Genomic DNA, 23,714 nt, shown 5'->3' on the forward strand with positions numbered 1-23,714 from the left:
TTAATATCCAATAAGGCTCGATTGAGATTTAAAGGCATTGAAGACTCGCCCCAAACCGCGTGCGGCCATCTGAAAAAGCTTGCAAGTGACGTTTTGTTCGTGTCGCTACAAAATGCAGACAGTAATAAAACGTGATACTTTGTTATCTTTAGCTGGACCCGTATGGCGGGCCATCAGTCTCAAATCATGGGAGATCGACTTATACCGATTTAAATCGACATATACCAGTTTCCTTCGACATATACCAGTTTCCTTCGACTTATACCAGTTTCATTCTACATATCATCGATTTAAATCGACATATACCAGTTTACTTCGACATATCATCGATTTAAATCGACATATACCAGTTTCATTCTACATATCATCGATTTATTTTACTTATCATCGATTTAAATCGATGATATGTAAAATAAATCGATGATAATGTCCATTTAAATCGACATCTACCAGTTTAAATCGATGATATGTCGAATTAAATCGGTAGAAGTCAATTTCCGTGGACTTATACCAGTTTCTAGCGTCTCAAATTGACATATACCTATTTAAATCGACATATCATCGATTTAGCTCATTAACATATTCCAAATCCCGATTTCGGTGATGATTGACATGTGGAGATACATCACGTGTAGTCACCTGACAAGGCGGGCGAATAATAACAATAAGGCTGAAATAACTGATATGTCAATGACGTGCAATTATCTCAATGCAAACTGGGCTTGTCTACTCGAACACGTGGCGCTATAGTATAGGAATACACATGCAACTGAATAGGCCCACAGTACGTACACAGATGCAATTACCTACTCCAATTACACCATAAACAAGGATGATATTGTTCTGCAGTGAGGCCTACTGTAAGGTTACGTTTTAATGTAGCTAAGTATATACCCATGAGGTTTAACAGTTACAGTATTCAAGCTCAAATCATGCATTCCACTGTGCTCGTGTTTATTTTCAATTATTCGCCCGCCTTGTCAGGTGACTACACGTGATGTATCTCCACATGTCAATCATCACCGAAATCGGGATTTGGAATATGTTAATGAGCTAAATCGATGATATGTCGATTTAAATAGGTATATGTCGATTTGAGACGCTAGAAACTGGTATAAGTCCACAGAAATTGACTTCTACCGATTTAATTCGACATATCATCGATTTAAACTGGTAGATGTAGATTTAAATGGACATATCATCGATTTATTTTACATATCGTCGATTTAAATCGATGATAAGTAAAATAAATCGATGATATGTAGAATGAAACTGGTATATGTCGATTTAAATCGATGATATGTCGAAGTAAACTGGTATATGTCGATTTAAATCGATGATATGTAGAATGAAACTGGTATAAGTCGAGGGAAACTGGTATATGTCGAGGGAAACTGGTATATGTCGATTTAAATCGGTATAAGTCGATCTCCCATGATTTGAGACTGATGGCCCGCCATAGACCCGAGATGTCCATAGCTGTATCGTTTATACACTGTGCTGTGGGTATTGACCGTAGCTGCATGTATTGGCTGTACACTAGTGTCTTATTACCGACGGTAGCAAGCTGTGTGGGTATTTTCTGGGATCTTTGGGGGTGTCTTACACTTCTGTTACACCTCATTCGAAACTAGGTCAGATTACCGGCATTAGACGTTTCTTTTTGCGCGAGTCTTCACACCCTTTAAAGTAGTTTTCACCTTATGACCTGCTTGTAAACATCTGATGTCTGCTGTTTTGCAAAGGTCTTTGAAAGACTAACAACCATTGATATAACATTCTTGCGCATTTCTTAATGTTCTTTCTGTGTGGAAATTATCCTGATTAGATTCATTTAGTGTAACATATGCTACAAAGCAAACTAACTCATATCCACATCGTTTTGTCGAAACGGCTGCAGCCTGTTGCTGAATACCATGGGTGGCCAATATTTCCTATACGTAAAAGGCACGATGTTTAGCTGGTCTGTCACTCTTAATGAAACTCTACTAGCAAGGAGTCTCAAAAGATATTCTTACCACTGAATAGAACAATCACGTATTATTTTTTATTTTTTTATATTCTTTTATTCAAGATGCCAACTGAAAATTACTTGGTAATGATATTGCATGTGTTCACCAGAGGGCAACTAATGAATGTAGTTTACAGTTTTCTTTTTCTATATTACAGCTGAAATATCAGTTGTGTCGTACGATTTGAATTGGTATCTTTGTTTCCATCAAGTTTTGTCATACATATTGACACAGAGTATTAATTCACATGTGAACGCAACAGAAGTAAAACGCAGTACTATTTATGTTTGTTTTGTTTTTTACAATTAAAGATTTAGAACTTAATAGCGAATATTCAACTAAAATGTTTCACCGAAACATATAGGAACACTAAGGTTTTAATGACCCCCCCTCCCAGCTGATACCCCACCCCACCTATTAGTACTATTATATTAGCGAGAGTGCTCATCAGTTGATCTGTCATACCCACCTCTTTGCCATATGCACGATGCACACACCTGATCTAACACGCACCCAACCTTAAACATTCTTAATACATTACATCATATAGAATAAGAATTGCGGGTGCGTGTACGGTGTGTGCCTACCAACACACAATGATACACCAACATACACAGGCACATAACATATATAGCATTGGTAAATCAGTTCAGCCGGAGTTTGTGCTAAAATTGTGATCTATTGCAACATTCGATTTCTGAAGACGGGAATAAAATAGAACTATTCACAGCGGATTTCGAATGAGTCCTAGTCGTATTCTGCTATAGTTACTTGTACTAGTATTCTGTCATAGTTACTTGTTCTCTAATTAACAACCATAACAATACATAAAAATCCCCCAAATATATGTATTTTCCTTTAATATTTTATTAGATTTTGATACATGTATCTGATTTTTCACAACCTTGATTTTCGTAAGTAATCTGATGTACCGATTTATTGTAAATTTTGATAAGAAAAAAAGAATATACAGGCTTTAGATTGATGTTTAGTGTCATATAATTTGAGACTTGCTCGAGCCAACATCAAAGTCACCAGTCACCACTGACAATATAATGCATTGATACTTCGGAACCAGAGCGTATCGCATCTATATAAACCGAAGTTACCGCGTATGTGGTTCATCTTAATAAAAATATGAAAAATTCCCATAATTCCCTTTTGTCATAAATCATTTCTCTTACATGTAGTATGCGCTTTCATCTGGTTTACAAAATTCCTAGAGGTGTGTTTCATATCCCGAGATATTTATAATTAAAATGATATATAGGATTAATGTATTAATGCATTTAATCATAAAAATGTTCGCTCAAGTGCATGGACTGACCTCATTTTGTAGATCTACTGTCAAACACCAGAATTATATCTCCTTGTTATTAATAACACTACGGACGATTTCGCTGTTAGGAAATTGGTCACCCCTAGTTGTTGTAAGGACTGCCATTAACGATTTTTGAAGGGGTCTTTAGTGCTGTACTTTGAAAACAGAACACGTAACTTTCTTTAATTTAAAAGAGTAACTCAAATTAAGACGTTGGGATTTTGCGAATGCGCAATGGATGTTTGTTTTCTTTGCTTTTTCATGTGTAAGCCAGATTATAACATTCATAGAAAAGAATATCTATAAAGGATAACAATATGTGACAATGCAGTTATTGTTCTTTCAAACTGGTCCCTGATTGGTCACGTGATTCCTATTGTTTTAACACAATGAATACACTACATTATGGCTATAAAAACAATCTCCATTTCCATGCATGTTAGAGGCCAGAACGTGGTGGTATTCCGCTAGATTATAATATGTCGAGATCTATAATTTATTGATAAACTGCTTTATTTATAGTTTAATTATTTATTTCACGATATAAATCTCTTAAGTTATCTCACGGATGGGTCTTGACCCACTTATTTCGATATTTGTTTGGAACATGACAGGTGTAAAAATTTAGGTTTATTACATCAGATCAAAACAAGTGGACTTGTTATAGATTGAGTCGACTGAATAGTTTGTCCTGAGCTCGTCGGCTTTAAGCGTATTCCTTGTCATTTGTTGTTGAAATCTCCGGCAGTCGTACACGCGACGGCAGCTGCTTACATGATGACGAAGTTAACATTAAAATATGAAAAGACGTTTGAAACAGCATTGTTTCATTTCCGCAATTTTGTCTGCCTCTTGAGAAATTAGGTTAATAGGACTTGCCGGTATTTTCCGAAAGATTTTTTTCAAGTTAAATAGGGTGTGAGGCATACAACTGAAACCAACAAAAGATTAGTCAAGCATGGTATCGTTTAGTTGAGAAGCTCTGGTCTAGCTACACACCCAATCTTAAATTTATGCACAAATGTGTTTCCATAAAGGATTCACACAAAGACGGACTGAATGTAATAGAATAGACATCTTTCCAAGCAAAAATATGAAACAAATTCGACAACTTTTTTTTGCTGGTTTTTCTTGCGGGGTGTTATGTCCTTTGATGGCCACTATTCCACATCGGTTCATCTGTTTTTACGTTAGCACCTATAACATCACAGTGGCAAAACGCCAGATGACCTTTGAGCTTGGAAGAATGATCTACCCCAGGGCCATAGCAGGGCTATATGGGCCCGAATCTACAAACAATGGATGCACACCTCACATAATCAGGTCCAAAGTGAATAGGTCTCTATAGATTAGTTAAACCATCCTCACAAGGGGACAATGGTATGAAAAATTCCCAACTAATCTCCCCTACAACCCCCCCTCCCCCCCCCCCCACGAAGGCAATCGTTACGCCGCACCCATCATACTAACACAACCCAAGAAAACTTGGAAATAAAACAATTTTAATTTTAAAACACTTTTGCAAGTTGAGTACTCTATTCATACTGAATAAATTGGATTATTCCTGACTTACCTATATATGTGCACAGTGTTCTCTTTATCTGCTCAGCCTACCAATCATTATCAAACTTCGGTGTTCACCTACAGATGACTCAACCAATTCTGGGCTCTCCCATTCCGACCCCCCCCCCCTACACACACACATGCACACTTTTACCAAACCGCCAGCTTAAATGAAGTACGTCCAGAATTTCCATTGTCCAAGGTCGTCTCTTTCTGCAAAATTTCTTTTCCCAACAGTTTTTCAACTTTACAGTGGTTTGCATTTGTACTTTTTCCCCTCTCAGACAAAATGAAAGGAAACAAAAGGCAACTAGGCTATGAATATTAATATCTAGCCCAACCAGGGGTGAATAATTTGAATCAAAATGCTAATTAGCCAAAGTAAACTTGGGGAGATAGAAAGTTAAACACGGGGGATTCTTGACTTGTGAATAATTTCAACATGATGGTGACATATGAAGCATCCCTGGAGAATTATGGAATAGATGAGACCTGTTTTAATCTGTATAATAGCATCTTGAATATTCATATCCGGGAGTGACCATTGTTCCAGAGGGATTTATACTAATAAATCGTACGACAGATAGAGCGGCTCTTTGATGATGTCATTCGGAAGATGTTATACCCATAATGCAGTGTTACGACACACATGAACAACATCTAATAGGCTTTAGAAATCATGAAGATAGCTGCAACTCCCAACAAAATCCACCAACGATTGACCATTTTAAAAGTCTTTTCTCAGTTCTAGTTTTATTTATGAATAAACATTAGGTAATTACTATGCACATTGATGATGTACAGGGAGTGACTGCCTAAAATTCTGTTATATTTTCCCTTTGTTTCCACAACATTCGTCTCAAGGACACTGAACACATGTTTATGGCCCAAGGGCGATTTTTTTTTTAATTTTTTGTCTTCTTAAAAAAAGAGGAACTTCATATTATTCAGATGATATACGTGGGCTTGTAATTAGAGGTTAACTTATTAGGGGGCTAAAATAAGAAATTTTGATGAGCGCAACACTCCACGTCATAGTTTGCACATATTTAAGGCAGTGTTTATCTTGGAAACGAAAAGAGCTTTTCTAAAATTTTCACCTTGTTTTCACTTGTAAATGAACATATATTTTGCGCGTGATCTCGATATGAAAATATGAATATTAAAAATCCTTGCAAAACTGTTTGTAAGAGGATGCAGAGATTAAGTTACCAGATATGCAGATATATAATTCTCGACAGTTCATTGTGGGTACATTAACACTTTCTAGCATTGCCCACCCACACACGCCAACCTCCCACGCCCCTCCCCCCACCCCCACACACACACGCGCGCGCCTTCCCCTCCCAACTTACACTTGTCAGCCACGTGGAATACACCTAAAAAAGACAATGATGTAGTCACACCTCCTCAATAATCATAACCGTAATTGCCGAGAGAGAGAGAAATCTGCATATACTATACGCAGAAGTTATTAAAGATAATTATAACTTCCCATTTCGTTCTCATTAACGTTTAGGTAAACACAAAACGGATTCGGTTCCTCTAAAATATCACGTTACTTAATCTTGCAAGTTCAGACCAACTTTAGGCAGTGATATAGGAGTCTGTATGTCCAAAGCCCCTGTAGTTTCGGAAACCTTTTAATTACCCATCATGCAATCTTCTTATCTTACAATAATCCATCTTGCTGAACGATATGGTTCCATGGCAACGAACTGAATATCGCGATTTAGGACAAAACCAATACCTAATTATTTTATCAGAGAATTGTCCGAGGCAAAGTTTTGCATGGAAATCGACTTCATCTTAAGGTAATGACCTCCCGAAAACCAGTCAAATGGTGAACTGTTCGTCCACAGACTGTCGAACGAGGTTGTTAAACCCTTATAAACACATGTACATCTTTTACTATTGTTTCCCCGCAGCGTTTAAAATTAACGAAAGAAACTGTAGCTCTTTAAACACCGAGGGAGTTGTTCTCTCAACCATGTATGTTTTTAATCATGCGACAAGGTCTTTTCACTAATCTTATATTGCTGTAAACCCCCCCCCCCCCCAAGTTAGGAGCAATTCTTCGCTTTCCACTTTTAATTTATATGTAAGCTATACATATAAATAGATACACAAACATACACGCCGGCGGAAAAAAATATGTATCCTAAATATGAGAACAGCTTCTTTGTATATAATATATAGATAATTTTAGTTTCTATTTATAAATTTAATTTTAAATGTTTTAAATGACTTTTTTGTTTAACTTGCTCTTTAACTCAACTACCATACTATTGTACTAACCTAAGGGAATGTAATCGAATTAACAACAAGCTGTTTTTAAAGAAACAAATTATGTCTTTGGTTTTTCCTTTCTTTTCTGTTTTACATTTGATTGTATGTATGTATGCGACTCTCGTATAGGAATGACACAAGAACGGGTGCAACTTGTGTGTGAACCTTTTCCCTATACCCTAGTTTGTTGTTCTTTATCATTATTCTGGTGGAAATTACAAAGTGGGTCAGCCTCCGAGAAATGTAAGTAACATTTCTGGGTGAATGTATACTGTTCTGGATGAGTTGTTCTCCATAGCACAATTAGATTAGCTGACATCCTCCAATAAGGTTCATCATTCTTTGGAAAAATGCCTAAAATGCTTCTTTTTTGTTGTGGCGAGGAGGGAAGGTGGTATCGATCATATTTAGGTTGTTTGTTCGTTTAAGAACGTAAATCGAAGTATATATGATGTGAAAGTACTGAGATATTGAGTAAAGGCTAATGGGCATCTTATTGCTCACAATAAAAACTACGCTTCTTCTTTTAATATGAAGAAACATATATACATGTCTATAAACAATTTATTACTTAGCCAAAATATTCGAGTCGGTTAGGATGTCCATTTTTAATCGGCTTTTAAATAAAACTGCCTGTTTGACGTTATACTGAGAGTGTCAATTTTGATTAACATTAATTTATATCACAGGTATGTTATTAATATATTTAATAACTTCTAGAGAATTCCAAGTACAATTTGTCTTGGCAGATTACTTTACCGATGTTGACATGTCTTTAATTATCGTTAATTCGAGAAAGTTGTCTATACCCCGTTCCGAGATTCTTTCGTCTTATTATTGTGTGACGTGTGTTGCGGACCTGCTAACTTTGATAACATAAGCTTACACGTTTAACTGGTAGCAATCTTTACCGTTGAGGGCTAGGCCTGGCCCCCGGGGTAACAGTCACCAGGCCGCCCCTTCTTGACGTTCTTTCCTTCCACCTTCCTAAAGTATATTTATGAAAATGAAAAGAAATTCTAATTAATCCAATATTTCCATGGCCCCATCCAGCATTGTCACGAGCAGCGGGGCTGTAGATCCCACCCCCCCCCCCTCTCACCCCCATCCCCCTTCCTCGTCAGACCTCGCACTACGAGCATTCTATACATGGATCAGAAATCGTGAAAGTCATTTATAGGTAACTGACATAATACCATTGTTTCTACTGCACACTTACACTCAAAGCACTATATATCAGTAATCATGGACTTTTGAAAATATTTTCAAGTTCTTAATTAATTCTTTTCCTTTGAATATTTTGACAGGCTGCCAAGGATCAATCCGAACTTTATTTTGCGAAAGGTATGGGAGACCCGTCCTCAGTGGAACAGTTATTCCTCCAGGCGGTCGAGAGGGGTGACCGCAAGGCCATCCTCTACGCACTAGAGAATGCGCCTGATCTGAATATCAACTGCCAGGATGAAGATGGGCGATCAGCTCTCATCATCGCAATACAGAATGGGAATTCAGGTGAGTTATGTGACGTCATATGCAGTCATGTCAAAGGTTATTTGTTTTCTTGTTGTTGTCCTGTGTCATGTTGCTTTGCCCGTCTTGTCTTGTTTTGCCTTGCCAGGACTTTCTTTCTTATTTGACATTATGTACATCTGGATTGGTCTGGTATTTTGTATGCCCTTTTGTTTACCCTTTTGTTATGTCCTATTGTTATGCCCTTTTGTTATGTCCTTTGTCTCGTGTAGTGTCTTGTCTTACTTGTCTTATATCTTGTCTGGTCTGGGTTTTTTTTTTTGGTCTTTTATGTATTGTTTGTCTGTGGTCTGCCACTGTCTGTATTTGTTTGGTCTTGCCTTAGTGTCTTATCTAGTCTGTTCTGGTCCTTTGTTTAGTCCTTTGTCTCGTGTAGTGTCTTGCCTTAATGTCTTATCTAGTCTGTTCTGGTCCTTTGTTTTGTCCTTTGTCTCGTGCAGTGTCTTGCCTTTGTGTCTTATCTAGTCTGTTCTGGCCCTTTGTTTTGTCCTTTGTCTCGTGTAGTGTCTTGCCTTCTGTGTCTTATCTAGTCTGTTCTGGCCCTTTGTTTTGTCCTTTGTCTCGTGTAGTGTCTTGCCTTCTGTGTCTTATCTTGTCTGTTCTGGTCCTTTGTTTTGTCCTTTGTCTCGTGTAGTGTCATACCTTTGTGTCTTATCTAGTCTGTTCTAGCCCTTTGTTTTGTCCTTTGTATCGTGTAGTATCTTGCCTTTGTGTCCTATCTAGTCTGTTCTAGCCCTTTGTTTTGTCCTTTGTATCGTGTAGTGTCTTGCCTAAGTGTCTTATCTAGTCTGTTCTGGTCCTTTGTTTTGTCCTTTGTATCGTGTAGTGTCTTGCCTTTGTGTCTTATCTAGTCTGATCTGGACCTTTGTTTTTTCCTTTGTCTCATGTAGTGTCTTGCCTTAATTTCTTATCTAGTCTGTTCTGGTCCTTTGTTATATCCTTTGTCTCGTGTAGTGTCTTGCCTTAGCGTCTTATCTAGTCTGTTCTGGCCCTTTGTTTTGTCCTTTGTATCGTGTAGTGTCTTGCCTTTGTGTCTTATCTAGTCTGTTCTGGCCCTTTGTTTTGTCCTTTGTCTCGTGTAGTGTCTTGCCTTCTGTGTCTTATCTTGTCTGTTCTAGCCCTTTGTTTTGTCCTTTGTATCGTGTAGTGTCTTGCCTTAGCGTCTTATCTAGTCTGTTCTGGTCCTTTGTTTTGTCCTTTGTATCGTGTAGTGTCTTGCCTTTGTGTCTTATCTAGTCTGTTCTGGCCCTTTGTTTTGTCCTTTGTCTCGTGTAGTGTCTTGCCTTCTGTGTCTTATCTAGTCTGTTCTAGCCCTTTGTTTTGTCCTTTGTATCGTGTAGTATCTTGCCTTTGTGTCCTATCTAGTCTGTTCTAGCCCTTTGTTTTGTCCTTTGTATCGTGTAGTGTCTTGCCTAAGTGTCTTATCTAGTCTGTTCTGGTCCTTTGTTTTGTCCTTTGTATCGTGTAGTGTCTTGCCTTTGTGTCTTATCTAGTCTGATCTGGACCTTTGTTTTTTCCTTTGTCTCATGTAGTGTCTTGCCTTAATTTCTTATCTAGTCTGTTCTGGTCCTTTGTTATATCCTTTGTCTCGTGTAGTGTCTTGCCTTAGCGTCTTATCTAGTCTGTTCTGGCCCTTTGTTATGTCCTTTGTCTCGTGTAGTGTCTTGCCTTAGTGTCTTATCTAGTATGTTCTGGTCCTTTGTTTTTACTTTTGTCTCGTCTTGACTTTAATTTTGCTTAACTGGATCTTGCATTGACTTCTAGTGAGGATGCGGATTGTAATTAAAACCCTGGTCAATATGTAGCACATTGTGATTTATTGTATTTGGACAGTCCGTTCCAAATATGGAATGAAGCTAGGTGTACTATCACTTGCTGTAATGCCATAAACCGAAGGAAAGTCGTTACAACATTTGACAATTACCTTATACTCGTTGTACCTCGTTCGATGCACACACCCTACACCAACGATTAGCATGGTCGCTCAACCTCAGCTAACGGCACTGAATTGGTCAGTTATCGCTAATATTTGTGGACAATATGTGTTGAAATTAAAGCATTTGAGCATTTTGTCAAAGATGATATTTTCATGATGAATCACCTCGTGGGTTTTACATCTAGTATAGGGTGTAGGGTCTTACATCTAGTATAGGGTATAGTGTCTCACATCTGGTATAGGGTGTAGGGTCTTATGGTGAAGACAAAATTAAGTTTCATAAGATACGACAAAATATAAGTAAAAAACATGACGTTTAGTCAGACTGTGTGCAAAAGTTGGGAAGAGTGAGCTATACTCAAGTGATTGGAACAACAAATATCGCTTAGTTGCAGGATCGTTTGCCTATAACAGTTAGCTTGTTATATATTCGTGATGAAAGTCATGCAGTCATATGGGGCAATATCCTACTGATTATACTACCAAGTTCTTTATGAAACTATCATGTCACGCTTCGAAGTGGTGACATTGTGAACCTTTCAAACCTTTTTTCAAACAGAAACAGGATCTTCTTATTCTTCATATAACTCCCTACGAGGGCTTTGAATTGTGACACAGTACCGAGTATATATATATATATATATATATATATAAATATATATATATATATATATATATATATATATATATATATATATACATATATATATATTTATATATATATATATATATATATATAATATATTGAATATTTATATATATACATATATATATATATATTTATATATATATATATATATTCAATATATTATATTTATACATACATATTATATATTATATATATATATACATAAACATATATAAAATTGTCCCAATCGGGTGACGGCGCGGCATAAATTTGCATAACATTACAATTTCGTGGATGCAGTCTAAAATCCAGATATATTCTCCCTAGTGTGATAACGTATCCCATGTGATACTCAAAAAAGTTCATTTGAAAATAAACTATGAGGTGAGTCAACTATATTTGAAGGAAGATATTTAGCCCATTTGATAACACAGCAAAGTCTTTGCAGCTGTGTTTATATGTAATATGACTTTCCCTACATGCAACCCAAGGTGTACACATTATAACGTATAATGTTTGCATACACGATATAGGCCCTACTACTATAGTGCCATACAGAGAGGGAAACTAAAACCCCAACCATCATTAGTTGTATCTGTGATAGAGATTACAGTTATGAACAACCGTTCACCAAACAGCTAAGAAAAAAATGATTCCATTTAGGAGATATCACAAATTTAACGATTCCTCACACATGCAAGGTTGACTGAAGACTTGGTTAACTTAGTCTAAATATGATATCACAGCTTCAATTCTTGCAGTTCTTTATTTTCTATAATGAAGCTCGGTTTTTGCAAATGCTGAATATTTCAATATCAAAGGTCTTAATATGACTTAGTGATGGTATTAGTTTCAGTGTTAACATTGTTAAGATTCCACCTTGAAAATATGATAAAGAAAACCAAAGAGAAATTGAAAGGTTTCATATCGAAATTGGACACTATTGATATCACAGATTGATTTCCAGATACGAAGTTTAAGCAAAGGGTATCTTCCAAACGGAGCGAGATCTGTTAGATATTTGGGGGAGTTTTTTTTTTCTTTCTTCATTAAGATCTCTGACATATGCGCCACAAATGATGTTTTGGAAGTTTGTGTGCCCCCCCCCCTTTAAATCTAGAAACGGCATGTAATCTAAAAAAACATTAAGAAGATTTAAGACTTTGACGCCATAAGCTCTGCCCCAGAAAGTTTAATAAGAAAAAAAATGTTTGCCAATGCTGATTCTAAACTAGAAAAAAAGATGAACGATTTTTTTTTTTCAATGTGACCTCAAATTGGTTTTGTTTTCCGTAACAAAGCTCTTTAAATTCACCCTGAACATATAATGAAAAGAGAAAGTTCAAGGGATAGGCATTCTCGAACTGACTACATATAGCATGACACATTCACAATATAGCATCCATTTTCATGACTTGTAAACCGTGATATTTTCAAAATGAAGCTTAATTTTACTTTGGCCTTTTTGAGGGAATTGATAATCAGCTAACTCTATCAGTAAAGGTAAAATATGGTGGTTGGGTTTTTGCTTCCCCAATGTTTGAAAATAACTGGTTTGGGTCAGATTTTTAACTCGTAAATACCAATGCGGGCGGAGGTTGTTATTTGTCAACAGGTTATTAACTTTAGTTATAATTTGACCATTTTTGGGGCCAAAAAAAGATTTGTGCTTTTTTTATAGAGTAACATTACCATTCATTTTTTTCTTAACTGAAATCCGATTGGATGACCTGAACGGGAAAACAATGGAAAACAGAGATTGTTTAATTGTTGTTAGTAACGAAGTGCAAATTACTGATAACCAATCTATACACATCTGCCATTCCATGGTCCTTGGTTAATTAGGGCAAAAACCTGCTACAAAGATACGAAATATACAAATTTAGTATAGGCAGTTAATCTTTTAGCCTATTTCGAGCGTGGTGGGTAAAACTATAACAATAGCAATGGCAACTGGCCGGCATCACGTTCGTTACATCGCCGACCCGACGAAGCATATTGGGTTTGCCTTGAAATTGTGACAATCAGTGATGACAACATACTCGCCGCAAACAGGAAAAAATACAAGATAAATCAGATCTTATTTTCTTACTTAAATTAACTCCACCGATAAATAACACCAATGAGGATAATACTAGTCATAATTTTCAAAAAGTTTGCTGAATGAATCTATGAAAAATTACCTCAACCGTACCTTAATTTTTAGTCCAACAAAACTGTCTTATGGATTCGATTAAAAGGATTAGGTTTTATTACGGACTAATGAGTCCCTGATAAGACCATTCCCTTTAATCCCTTTATTTGCATAATATTTTGAAAAACTGGATCAGAAATTCATCATATTGTGGCAATTATTTTAAGATATTGCTATACAAACAAAAAATCGTCAAAACCAACTGAGCGTAAATTACATGTTGAATCTGTGCCAAGATATGACCATGTATATACATCCTGAATTTCTTTCTTTTTCTGATCGGGAGTAATTGTAAAACGTTTTCCGAAAAGAATCACAGCTTGTGACCTTAATGATAGGAATTACAATGTTATAACTACATATAAGTCAATTAAACTGTGGGTTATCCAAATCTGTCTGAATACCACATAGAGCTCGGCAGAATGACTCAAAATTCCCACAGTATTCAACACAGCATAAATGCCAATGCTAAATAAGCATCTTATAGACAAAGTATTGTTCTCCGATTCTGAGTCAAGAAAATTGACCTTTGACACAGTAAATTAGTATAAGGACTTGGTTTGGTAGGTGGTACAGGGAAGATGCCGTGTGTTTCCACCTCATGTTAGAACGAATTAAAAGGCAGCCCACAGAAGTGCCTATGTATATATGTTCGCAATTGAGAACGTACAGATGTAGCATACATAGAAAGGTGAGGGAAATTGGAGTCCATATTTCTTTAGGTCACGCCTCCCCTCCCTCCCCCCCACCCAATCTTACACCTATGTGACTCCCCACCCCCCCACATTTTCTTGAGAGTCATAATTTAAGTCTTTCATATCATAGTGAACTGTGAAATGATTTGAAATGGTTGTCAATTATAGTTGAAGAAATTAAACTGAAATGTGATAGTTATTATGATATTTGAAGAGCTGGATCATTGATCCTTGATAATAAAAAAAAACTCCCAATTTTGATGGGAGTAGGAATGGTTAAGTTTGTCCGTGGATAGCCAATATGCCTAAAATACCAACAATAAAGCACCCGAGTGAAATTTGTAGTTTAAGCGCGCTTACCTCACGCAGAGATAGCGTAGGTATATCAGACAGGTCCTCTGTATTGAAGGAAAAACAAAACCCAAATTTCATCTTCATTTATCATATATGGCAGATATCTTTTTAGAGAATAAGTATAGAAATATATGTAAGACAAAAACCGTCATCGTTTGGGAGATATCCGGGCTCAAAAATCATGATAGCGGGCAGCCATTTTGTCCTTATGTGATTTCATTGTGCCACCGTTTACTTTGTTTTTGTATTGTTTTTTGTGTGTTGTTTTTGTTGTTGCTTTGTTTGTTTTTTTCGTTTCTTTAGTTTCAAGGTGAATGCCAAACAGTGTTACGACTGATACTAATACCGATATCAGGCCATTTGACGTCATATTTGACGTCATGTGACGTCATATTTAAACTAGCTCGAGTCTTCAAGGTTGTGTGGAGATGAAACATTTAAATTCTCCGATATTTTTGATATTTTTCTCCGATATTTAAATTCATATTTACCAATTGGAAAATGATTTTTCCTAGCTCGATTGGAATAAGCTTTTTTCATCGCAATTATAATTTATCACATAGATCATAAACGATGGTTTGGTTTACATTTACTTCAAGCCGCCGTTCCAACAATCACTGTGCACGTAAAAATCGCCTTAAATATATACCATTATATATCAAATATACAATAACAGAACTCAAAATTTCCCCCTCGAAGTAATACGTAAGTCTTGATTGATAGACAGTACTCGTGATTTTTAGCAAATATTAGTTGACGGACTTGTTATAATGAGCCAAGGGTTACGAGTGTAGACCAAACGGAAATGTTAAGGGGGAAAACATGAACAATGAAAAAAAAAATTGTTTAATTTTATTTTTAAAAAATTTAAAAAAAAAAATTTGTTTAATTTTATTTTTAAAAAATTTTAAAAAATTTTTAAATTAAAATTTTTAAAAAATTTTAAAAATTTAAAAAAAATAAAAAAATATATATATTTTTGTTCTTTTTATGATTTTTTTTAGACATTGTAAAGATTCTACTTGACAACAACATTCAACTCGGAGACAGTTTGCTGAGAGCTGTGGATGAACAGTTTACGCCCGCCGTCAGGTTGATTTGTGAACACATCAAGAAGAAGAACATACCGGTAAGTGTGATATCCTTAAATTAAATCACATAACATAACACTAATTCACATTCCATAATATCATATCACAATACATTGTATTAAATTACAGGTCATCGCACCACTGCTTATCACATTACATTACAGAGTATTACATTATATGACATCACATCGTATCAAATCACATTACAGCACATAACAGCACATCCTATTACAGTACATAATAGTGCACCACATGATATCACATAAATCACGTAACGTCACATTACATTACAGCAAATTACATTATTTGACATCACATCACACCATGTCACGTAACAGCTCAAAAAATCACATCTCATCCCAATAAATTACAGTACATGACTTCACGTTATTTAACATCATATCACATCACATTACATAAAATTACACTTCTTTAACTAACATTAGTAGAGTTTATCATATAAGTGCATATCATATCAGATAACATCACATCATATCACAGAGCAGTATAGTATAGCATAGAGTAACATATAAAGGTCAATATATGAAATTGATACTCAGGGAAGGGAAGAAAATGTCTACGACTGTGATTGGGCAATGTATATAGTTTACAGTTATTAAAGAAAAGGCCATTTGAGAAAACTTCTCATCGGGATAACTTAATGAATCGTTCCCGTGTCCTGAAGAGAAACATAAGTGACAGGTGAACATATACGTGTTGTGAAACGCGACATGAGAACATTAATGTGTTACTCTTACATTGGCTATTAGTGTCCGCTGTGTCATTATGATGAATAACATAATTTGTTACTTTGTGTCAATGGTACAAGAATCGATGTGAAGATGCTTGAGCAATCTAGGAAAGTTGCTCAGCGTGTAATCGGTGTTCACTTACCTTTGTTAGAGTGCTTGTATCATGAGAGGGTCTGCAATAAAGTGAAACAAAACATGCAAGACCCAACACACCCCCTTGTTTGAGCACTATATTAACAACCGTTCTGGACTGCGTTTATGCCCACCACGTACACTTAGGGGCCGCTACAGATACTCATTTGTGCCTAATTCTATCCATATATTTAATTCACAAGTGAGAAGATAAGTTACTTATTTGTAGGGCTTGCTGTATATATATGTTTGTATTACTGTATGTGTATCGCAGTCTATTGATACTTATACTATTACTTTTCTTCCCGTTTACGACCTGTGTAAGCCGAATTTCCGATTGTGGACAATACATCCAATTCAATTCATTATTCAGGTTTTCATATGTTTCTATCGCTTCCATGGAAGAATGCAATTAAACCTTTGTCTTTATTCTGTCTTTATTTTTTCATTTTTGTTTGTTTCTCCTTTACTATTTTATTTTATTTTTATTTTTTGATGAGGGAGGGGTTGAATTATTGCTTCATATTCGCTGTGAAGAAATTAGTTCAGTTTCTATTCGGTCATATCCAAAATAACTTTGAAATAGCCCGATATTTGAACTTGAATGTCATCAATAATTATCTAACATGTGATATATATTATCAAATTATATTTTATTGTTTATAGTTTAACGTCTCAATAAGGCACCGAATGTTTCTTTCTCGGCAAGATATAAAGAGGGTGTGGGGGGGGGGGTTCATGATCTGTCTGATCCAATCATCGTTACTTAACGTTACGTTAATTAATCTGGGTAGGCCCTTTTTGCAACCTTTCTGCACCCTTCTACAATTTTTACACTTCTATGCTTTTACCAACACTCCCTTTTTCAATAGAAACTGAATATGTATTTGTAACTTCCATGTGCTTGTTTGTAACGTAACATGTCTTAATGTTTGCTTACTCTTCGTATGTTTTACAGGAAGCGTTGAATTGTCGGGCATTAAATGGGGATTTTCACCCCGACGTAACACCCCTCGTCCTCTCGGCCCAACATAATCACTATGAGATTATCAGGATACTGTTGGAGTATGGTGCTAGGATCAAAGACCCCAGAGACTACAGCAATCAAGCCGAAATGCACACGTTGGAAAACTCCGTAGGGATGCTAAATTTATACAAAGCCCTCGCCAGCCAGGCGTACATATCACTCACAGCAAAAGACCCTTTCAACACAACTTTCGAACTTTGCGCAAAGCTAAGAAAACTTAGCAAGACCAAATACGAATTTATGGATCAGTTTCAGGAATTAGCAGATCAATGTGAGCAGTTTGCAGCTGATCTGTTGGATCAAGTGCGTGATTCTGAAGAGCAGGCCTACATATTGAATCACGATCCTTACGGCTGGAGTAATCCCTCTGAAGATATTACGAGTTCACAACCAAATCGAGTCAAAGTTGGAATCCATTTTGAACAAAGGAAGGTTAGTAGATATACGTTTGTGTGTCTATTGAAGTATGTACATTTATTATCAATTACAATTTGATTTATATATATATATATATATATATATATATATATATATATTGATTTTTTTTTTTAAGTGACATCATCAAGTTTTTTAATCAAAAATTTTCGTTCAAATGAAAGAGTCGATTAAATTTGCGATAACAATCTGACGTGGATGTCCCATCTCTGTCCATCGTCGTAATCGGTTCGTAGTTCAAACTTAAACGTCCCATTTTAATTGAAAACATAACAGTTGTCGCAAGTTGTCAGTTTGGCATGACCAATATTGCCTAAACTAAGATGAACTAAGATGAAAAGTTTTATTTGAAAGTCCTGACCTTTCATTAAGTGTTAAACTTACAAGTTTAATCGTTTCATCAAGAAATGACAAAGTGACCCAGATAAAATAATTTGCCTCTTAAAATAGAAGACAATTACAGAACCTTTCCTTAACCAATAATTAATCGAGACTATTCTTTTTCTTAGTAGCTTTACCCTTTATTAAAATTTCGTAACAGATTATATGATAAGACAATTATATTTGTTCAAAGGAAAAAAAAAGGCCTCAATTTTTGATAACTTTTTTATTGAAGTGATCACGTGTTTAAGTCTTAATTTCAACTTCACTTTCCTATGAACAAAAAACAACACTGCCAACTTAATTATGTTATACTTAATTGTATCATATTAAGTTAAATTAAATATTTTAAAAGATGCCATTTATGAGATTTATTTTCGGTGAATCCGAAATCTTTGCACTCCCCTGTAACTTGTTATTTACATTACCTATCTCCGCATAACCATCGCACTACCTCTATCTATTGTCCCCTCGCCCAACATACATTCCAACCTGTTCCGGTGTGTGATTTTGTCAAGTCAACTGCTTTCACCTGTAGCAAATTTCCTGCCAGACCTCTGGCTTAATTAGATTAATTAATTAATTAAACTATTATTAACGGTTGAAGGCCTGTAATTCGCTCAAGCAGAATGCTTCCGCATAAGTGAAAATGATCGTAGTGATAGTACTTGACTATTTGGTGACAGTGAGTGACAGTACTACTAAGTCAAGAACTGTTTATGTGACTGCCACACAGTCTGTACTTTATAATGTTAGGTTGTGGTTCGTTTAACTGTATATGACTTGTCACCTAACTTTATTTATATTTTTGATCGAGCAAAAAGTGAAAATAATTTGGCAATTCGAAAATGGGTAATAATAAAGAACACCTTTTTGATACAAAATTTAAAGAAGGACGGCCATTTAATGAAATATACCGACTTATTAATTTATCACTGTGATAATGAGAAACATTTTCTCCTAAGTTCAGAAATAAATGCATGGCCTGCCTATTTGCAAGACAAAGAAAGTTATTAATGACCGGAATACCTCCATTCACAAAACATCATTCAACAGAACTGAAAGAACCGTGCAACGAATTTGTCAAGAGCAGTAATTATTTCACTCTGGGTTCAAAAGTTGAATCGTATATCACAGTTAAGATGGGAGGATTTTATGGTCTTTACAGCGGTTATTAATCTCTCCACATGTGTTAACTCCCCCCCCCCCCCCCAAGATGAAAATGCAATATCATGCATGAAACTCATCAAACCTAAACAGAGAATTTGTAAGTCGCACGGTTTACCTTAAGTCTTTTTGACAGCGACTTATTACAATACTTGGCTGAAAGATGTAACTGTATACATTAACGAAATATATATATACATAAAGAACTAATTAATGAAAGCGATGTAGAGGGCAGCAAAACAAAGCTATCAGTGAAGGAGTCAACTTGTCAAACCAAAAGTTCAAATTTCATATTTTGGAAACAAATTAAGGACTTTAAATGAGCATCTGTTTGCTTTGCTTAAAATGACTGTGGATGACTTTTTACGGTGGGGTGTCTTTTCAGCAGCATGAACAACTCTGCCTGCGTCAATTCAAGTAGTAAAAATTAATCTGAAATGAAGTATTATATAGCAGAAAACTTTTTTTTCTCAAGCTGTGCAAAGCAACTGTCCGTAGGTATTCTCGTCATCATCCCAGTTGGTGTCTGTCGTCTGTGTGGTACGCATGTAGGAACAACAAAATAACTTTAACTTTACTTGTGTAAACTCTATTAAAACATGTACTTTTATGACGTAAGCCCAGTCAGTAGTAGTAGTAGTTATATATTGTTGCTTCGATAAGTCTCGATAAAGTCCCTTTCCCTATTTCCTATATGCGTTCATGATACCCTCTCCCATCATCTCATACATCCACCCACTCACAAGCCCCCCCCCCACCCCACCCCGCCCACTCCCCCATGACTCATTTCACATCTCTTCGCTTCTATATTTATATAATATAATACTTTACGGCCATTACTCGTGAAACCATATACTTACTTTGATTTCACTGCAAATTTGTAGTAAAAATTCCGCGAAAGTAGTTATCTTCTAGTGAATACTTGATCAATGTCAGCGATAGAGAGGCCATTGATTCCCAAGAGGAAGACTTTGCCAAAGTCACAAACTTGTAAGTGATTAACTTAATTGGTAAAATATAATAATGCAATCATCCACGGCATTGACCTGACAAATGGTATATACTAAAACGGAAAATACAGTTAGCTTGACAAATAGTCTGTCTGGCAAAATGACTTCACATCTGATGTGTAGCCAAAGACACGTGAAAAGATCAAATCCGTCATATTGGTCAAACGGAATAATTGGTTATGTCTGTTTCGTAGTAGTTTGGCAGTAATAGGGTAATTAGGGATAACGGTATGAACTACTGAGAATATACACCATCAATTTAACGCAGTTACTTCCGGAATTGCCTAGAGGTCAGATCCAAGATGTTGTAAAAGAAGGAGCACGGCCCTGGGTTCGTTGAACTTGACCCCCACCTATGGGTCTGGAGGACCCCCTCTCCCCCACATACCAAAAAAATGAAACTTTCAAATGATGAATTCTGAGAAATGTTTAGTCTGTCTCAACACACGTTTCATCTAATAACATATACGCTTGAAGTTTTGTATGAGGTTGATACGGGTCATGTACACACCCCCACCCCCCAATCCCATCCCACCACCACCCATACACCACCCACCTATGCCACGGTTGTCTTTGCAGACTTTTTCGACGTTCGTCAATATTAAAAATTCCAAACAATGTATAGGTTTTAAGGTTGATTAATCAAGTTTCATTACAAAGAATGAAGTACAAGTCAGAAATATATATAAAAAACATTTTTTGGTGTTTTTTTCCACTTAGTTTGCTTTAAAATGAGATATAATAATTTCTACTCCCGCCTCACTGATTTACCTTTCCCCCTCTTCCATCACCCCAAATCTTAGCGGCATTTACGAAAGGGGACCATTGAAGTTCTAGCCACTACTCTTCCTATCACTGGATTGCGGAGTCAAATCATGCACTGTTTTGTGTTCTTACATAGTCAAGCTCATTCTAATACCGTTTCACCGTTTTATGTAAAATAGATATGAAAAAATACGAAGCTTGTTTAGCGTCATTTACATTGAAGCTAAACGTTGCGGTGGCGGTTTTCCTACAAACCTACAGTCATACTTTTTCTTCATCTTCTTCTTTTTCTTCCTTTGCAGTTTGTGGCCCATTCACATTGCCAGCAGCGATTAATCGAGCAATGGTATCATGGTTTACCGGGATGGAGAGACCAGGGTTCTTGCAGGACATCGTCCTTAATGATTCTCATGGGTTTATGCTTCCCTATCCTCTCGTGCTGTTACATATTCTCTCCATGCGGTAAAATTGGTCGTTTTCTGCGAGTGCCCTACGTCAAGTTCGTCTGCCATACAGCTTCTCAAATCTACTTTCTCGGTCTCCTGCTCTTACATACGTTAGTCGAAAATCAGATTCCGGTAGACGAGAAGGACGGTTTAACCAATGCCGGTGCTGAACCGCCGTCAGTAATTATCATATTAATAATGCTGTGGGTAGCAGGTAAAATCTTCCGTTGTTTTCCTTCTGTTCTTCTATTCTTCCATTCATATCCTCCCTCCCTCCCTCCCTCCCTCCCTCCCTCCCTCCCTCCCTCCCTCCCTCCCTCCCTCCCTCCCTCCCTCCCTCCCTCCCTCCCTCCCTCCCTCCCTCCCTCCCTCCCTCCCTCCCTCCCTCCCTCCCTCCCTCCCTCCCTCCCTCCCTCCCTCCCTCCCTCCCTCCCTCCCTCCCTCCCTCCCTCCCTCCCTCCCTCCCTCCCTCCCTCCCTCCCTCCCTCCCTCCCTCCCTCCCTCCCTCCCTCCCTCCCTCCCTCCCTCCCTCCCTCCCTCCCTCCCTCCCTCCCTCCCTCCCTCCCTCCCTCCCTCCCTCCCTCCCTCCCTCCCTCCCTCCCTCCCTCCCTCCCTCCCTCCCTCCCTCCCTCCCTCCCTCCCTCCCTCCCTCCCTCCCTCCCTCCCTCCCTCCCTCCCTCCCTCCCTCCCTCCCTCCCTCCCTCCCTCCCTCCCTCCCTCCCTCCCTCCCTCCCTCCCTCCCTCCCCTTAGGCTATCATGAAAGGCGCCAACCCCCTTCCCCTCCTAATTTGTTAGCACGTCAGTTTTGCTTAATGTGACCACAAAATGTTTTCCTGAAGGTTCTGGTCCTCAAGGATTGAAGAAAACTAAAATAATGAAATCGAAATCCTTTGTATGGCGCGCCAATTGTGCCAACTTATATGTGCCGTCGTATGGCCGTTTCATGCTATATAGTATATACCGTTTAAAGGCAAAATGCTGTGAAGTTGTGTAGTTCGGTGTAACGACATAGGCCTTATGACTTAGGATAGCAATTTATGTTGGCACAAATGGCGCGCCATAGTCTTGGATGATGAAATAGCTCTGTTATGTATTATAGTTGGAAAAGACATGGGATTGGCTTTTGCATATAGGTGAACATGTTCGGTCTTTTTAACATAGCCTATATATATTTTCGGGAAATATTGATTACATTTAACAATATTTCCCTTTATTTTTATACTTTTTTTGTCCGCTAACATGTCTCCTCTGTGTTGATGCAATCTATTATGTACAACGTATAACTTATTGTTTTGTCCTTTAACTTTAAATCTGTATGTTCCCTAACCAGTATATATATATACAATGCATTTCATACATGAATTATTTAATTAATTAATTAATTAATCATTTTGGCAATTTCTTTCTTTTTTGTCAATTGTTTCAATCTCTTCAACAATATCGAATATAATTCCTCCTTCCTTTCTTTGCACAGGTATGACATGGTCTAAACTCAAAGAGTTATGGTACAACGGGACGAGATTCTTCAACAATTTGTGGAATTATTTTGACTTTTTTTCTCTGTCTCTCTACTGGTGCTTCATCGCATTACGGTTGCTTGTTTATTTACAGGTAACGTACAAAAGAGAGTCAGTTTAAACACATAAACAGTGCAAAGATAGAAACCTACACTGAGCAAACGTGCTAGATTAAGGAATTGTTAGATTCCTTGACTGTAGAGAAATAGAAATTAAACAGACAATAGATCGGATTACCACAGTGTCCCCCCCCCCACCCCTCCCCATCCCATGCTTTGCGCTACTCGTGCCAGCAAAGAAATGGTTATATAGGGATCGCTGCCAAGTATATGGAAAGTATATGGAAAGCTTCGTGAGTATCAAAAGAGAGTTGTGACAGTATAGGGTCCCTGGTTCGAATTCCGTTCTAGCCAGAAATTTCGTCGCGCTTATCAAGTTTGTTTATAATATTTCTTTCCTCAAATTTCA

The 23,714-nt window shown here is 37.0% G+C and overlaps 1 protein-coding gene and 1 long non-coding RNA gene across 9 annotated transcripts in view; one reads left to right on the forward strand and one right to left on the reverse strand.

Annotated features, from left to right (window-relative positions):
* LOC139963801 (short transient receptor potential channel 5-like) overlaps positions 1-23,714 on the forward strand; it is a 189,437-nt gene that overhangs the window by 151,192 nt on the left and 14,531 nt on the right. For all 8 annotated transcript variants that reach the window (XM_071964981.1, XM_071964976.1, XM_071964974.1 and 5 more), the window contains exons 2-6: positions 8,493-8,697; positions 15,527-15,651; positions 17,456-17,956; positions 21,585-21,942; positions 23,204-23,340. In XM_071964981.1, coding sequence (XP_071821082.1) covers positions 8,532-8,697; positions 15,527-15,651; positions 17,456-17,956; positions 21,585-21,942; positions 23,204-23,340 — 1,287 coding nt within the window. In that variant the 5' untranslated portion in view covers positions 8,493-8,531. The remainder of the gene's footprint in view (positions 1-8,492; positions 8,698-15,526; positions 15,652-17,455; positions 17,957-21,584; positions 21,943-23,203; positions 23,341-23,714) is intronic.
* The window catches only part of LOC139963808 (uncharacterized), a 201,389-nt gene that overhangs the window by 104,372 nt on the left and 73,303 nt on the right, over positions 1-23,714 (reverse strand). The window lies entirely within an intron of this gene.

This window comes from Apostichopus japonicus, chromosome 22, assembly GCF_037975245.1.
Source record: "Apostichopus japonicus isolate 1M-3 chromosome 22, ASM3797524v1, whole genome shotgun sequence".
Classification (NCBI taxonomy): Eukaryota; Metazoa; Echinodermata; class Holothuroidea; order Aspidochirotida; family Stichopodidae; genus Apostichopus; species Apostichopus japonicus.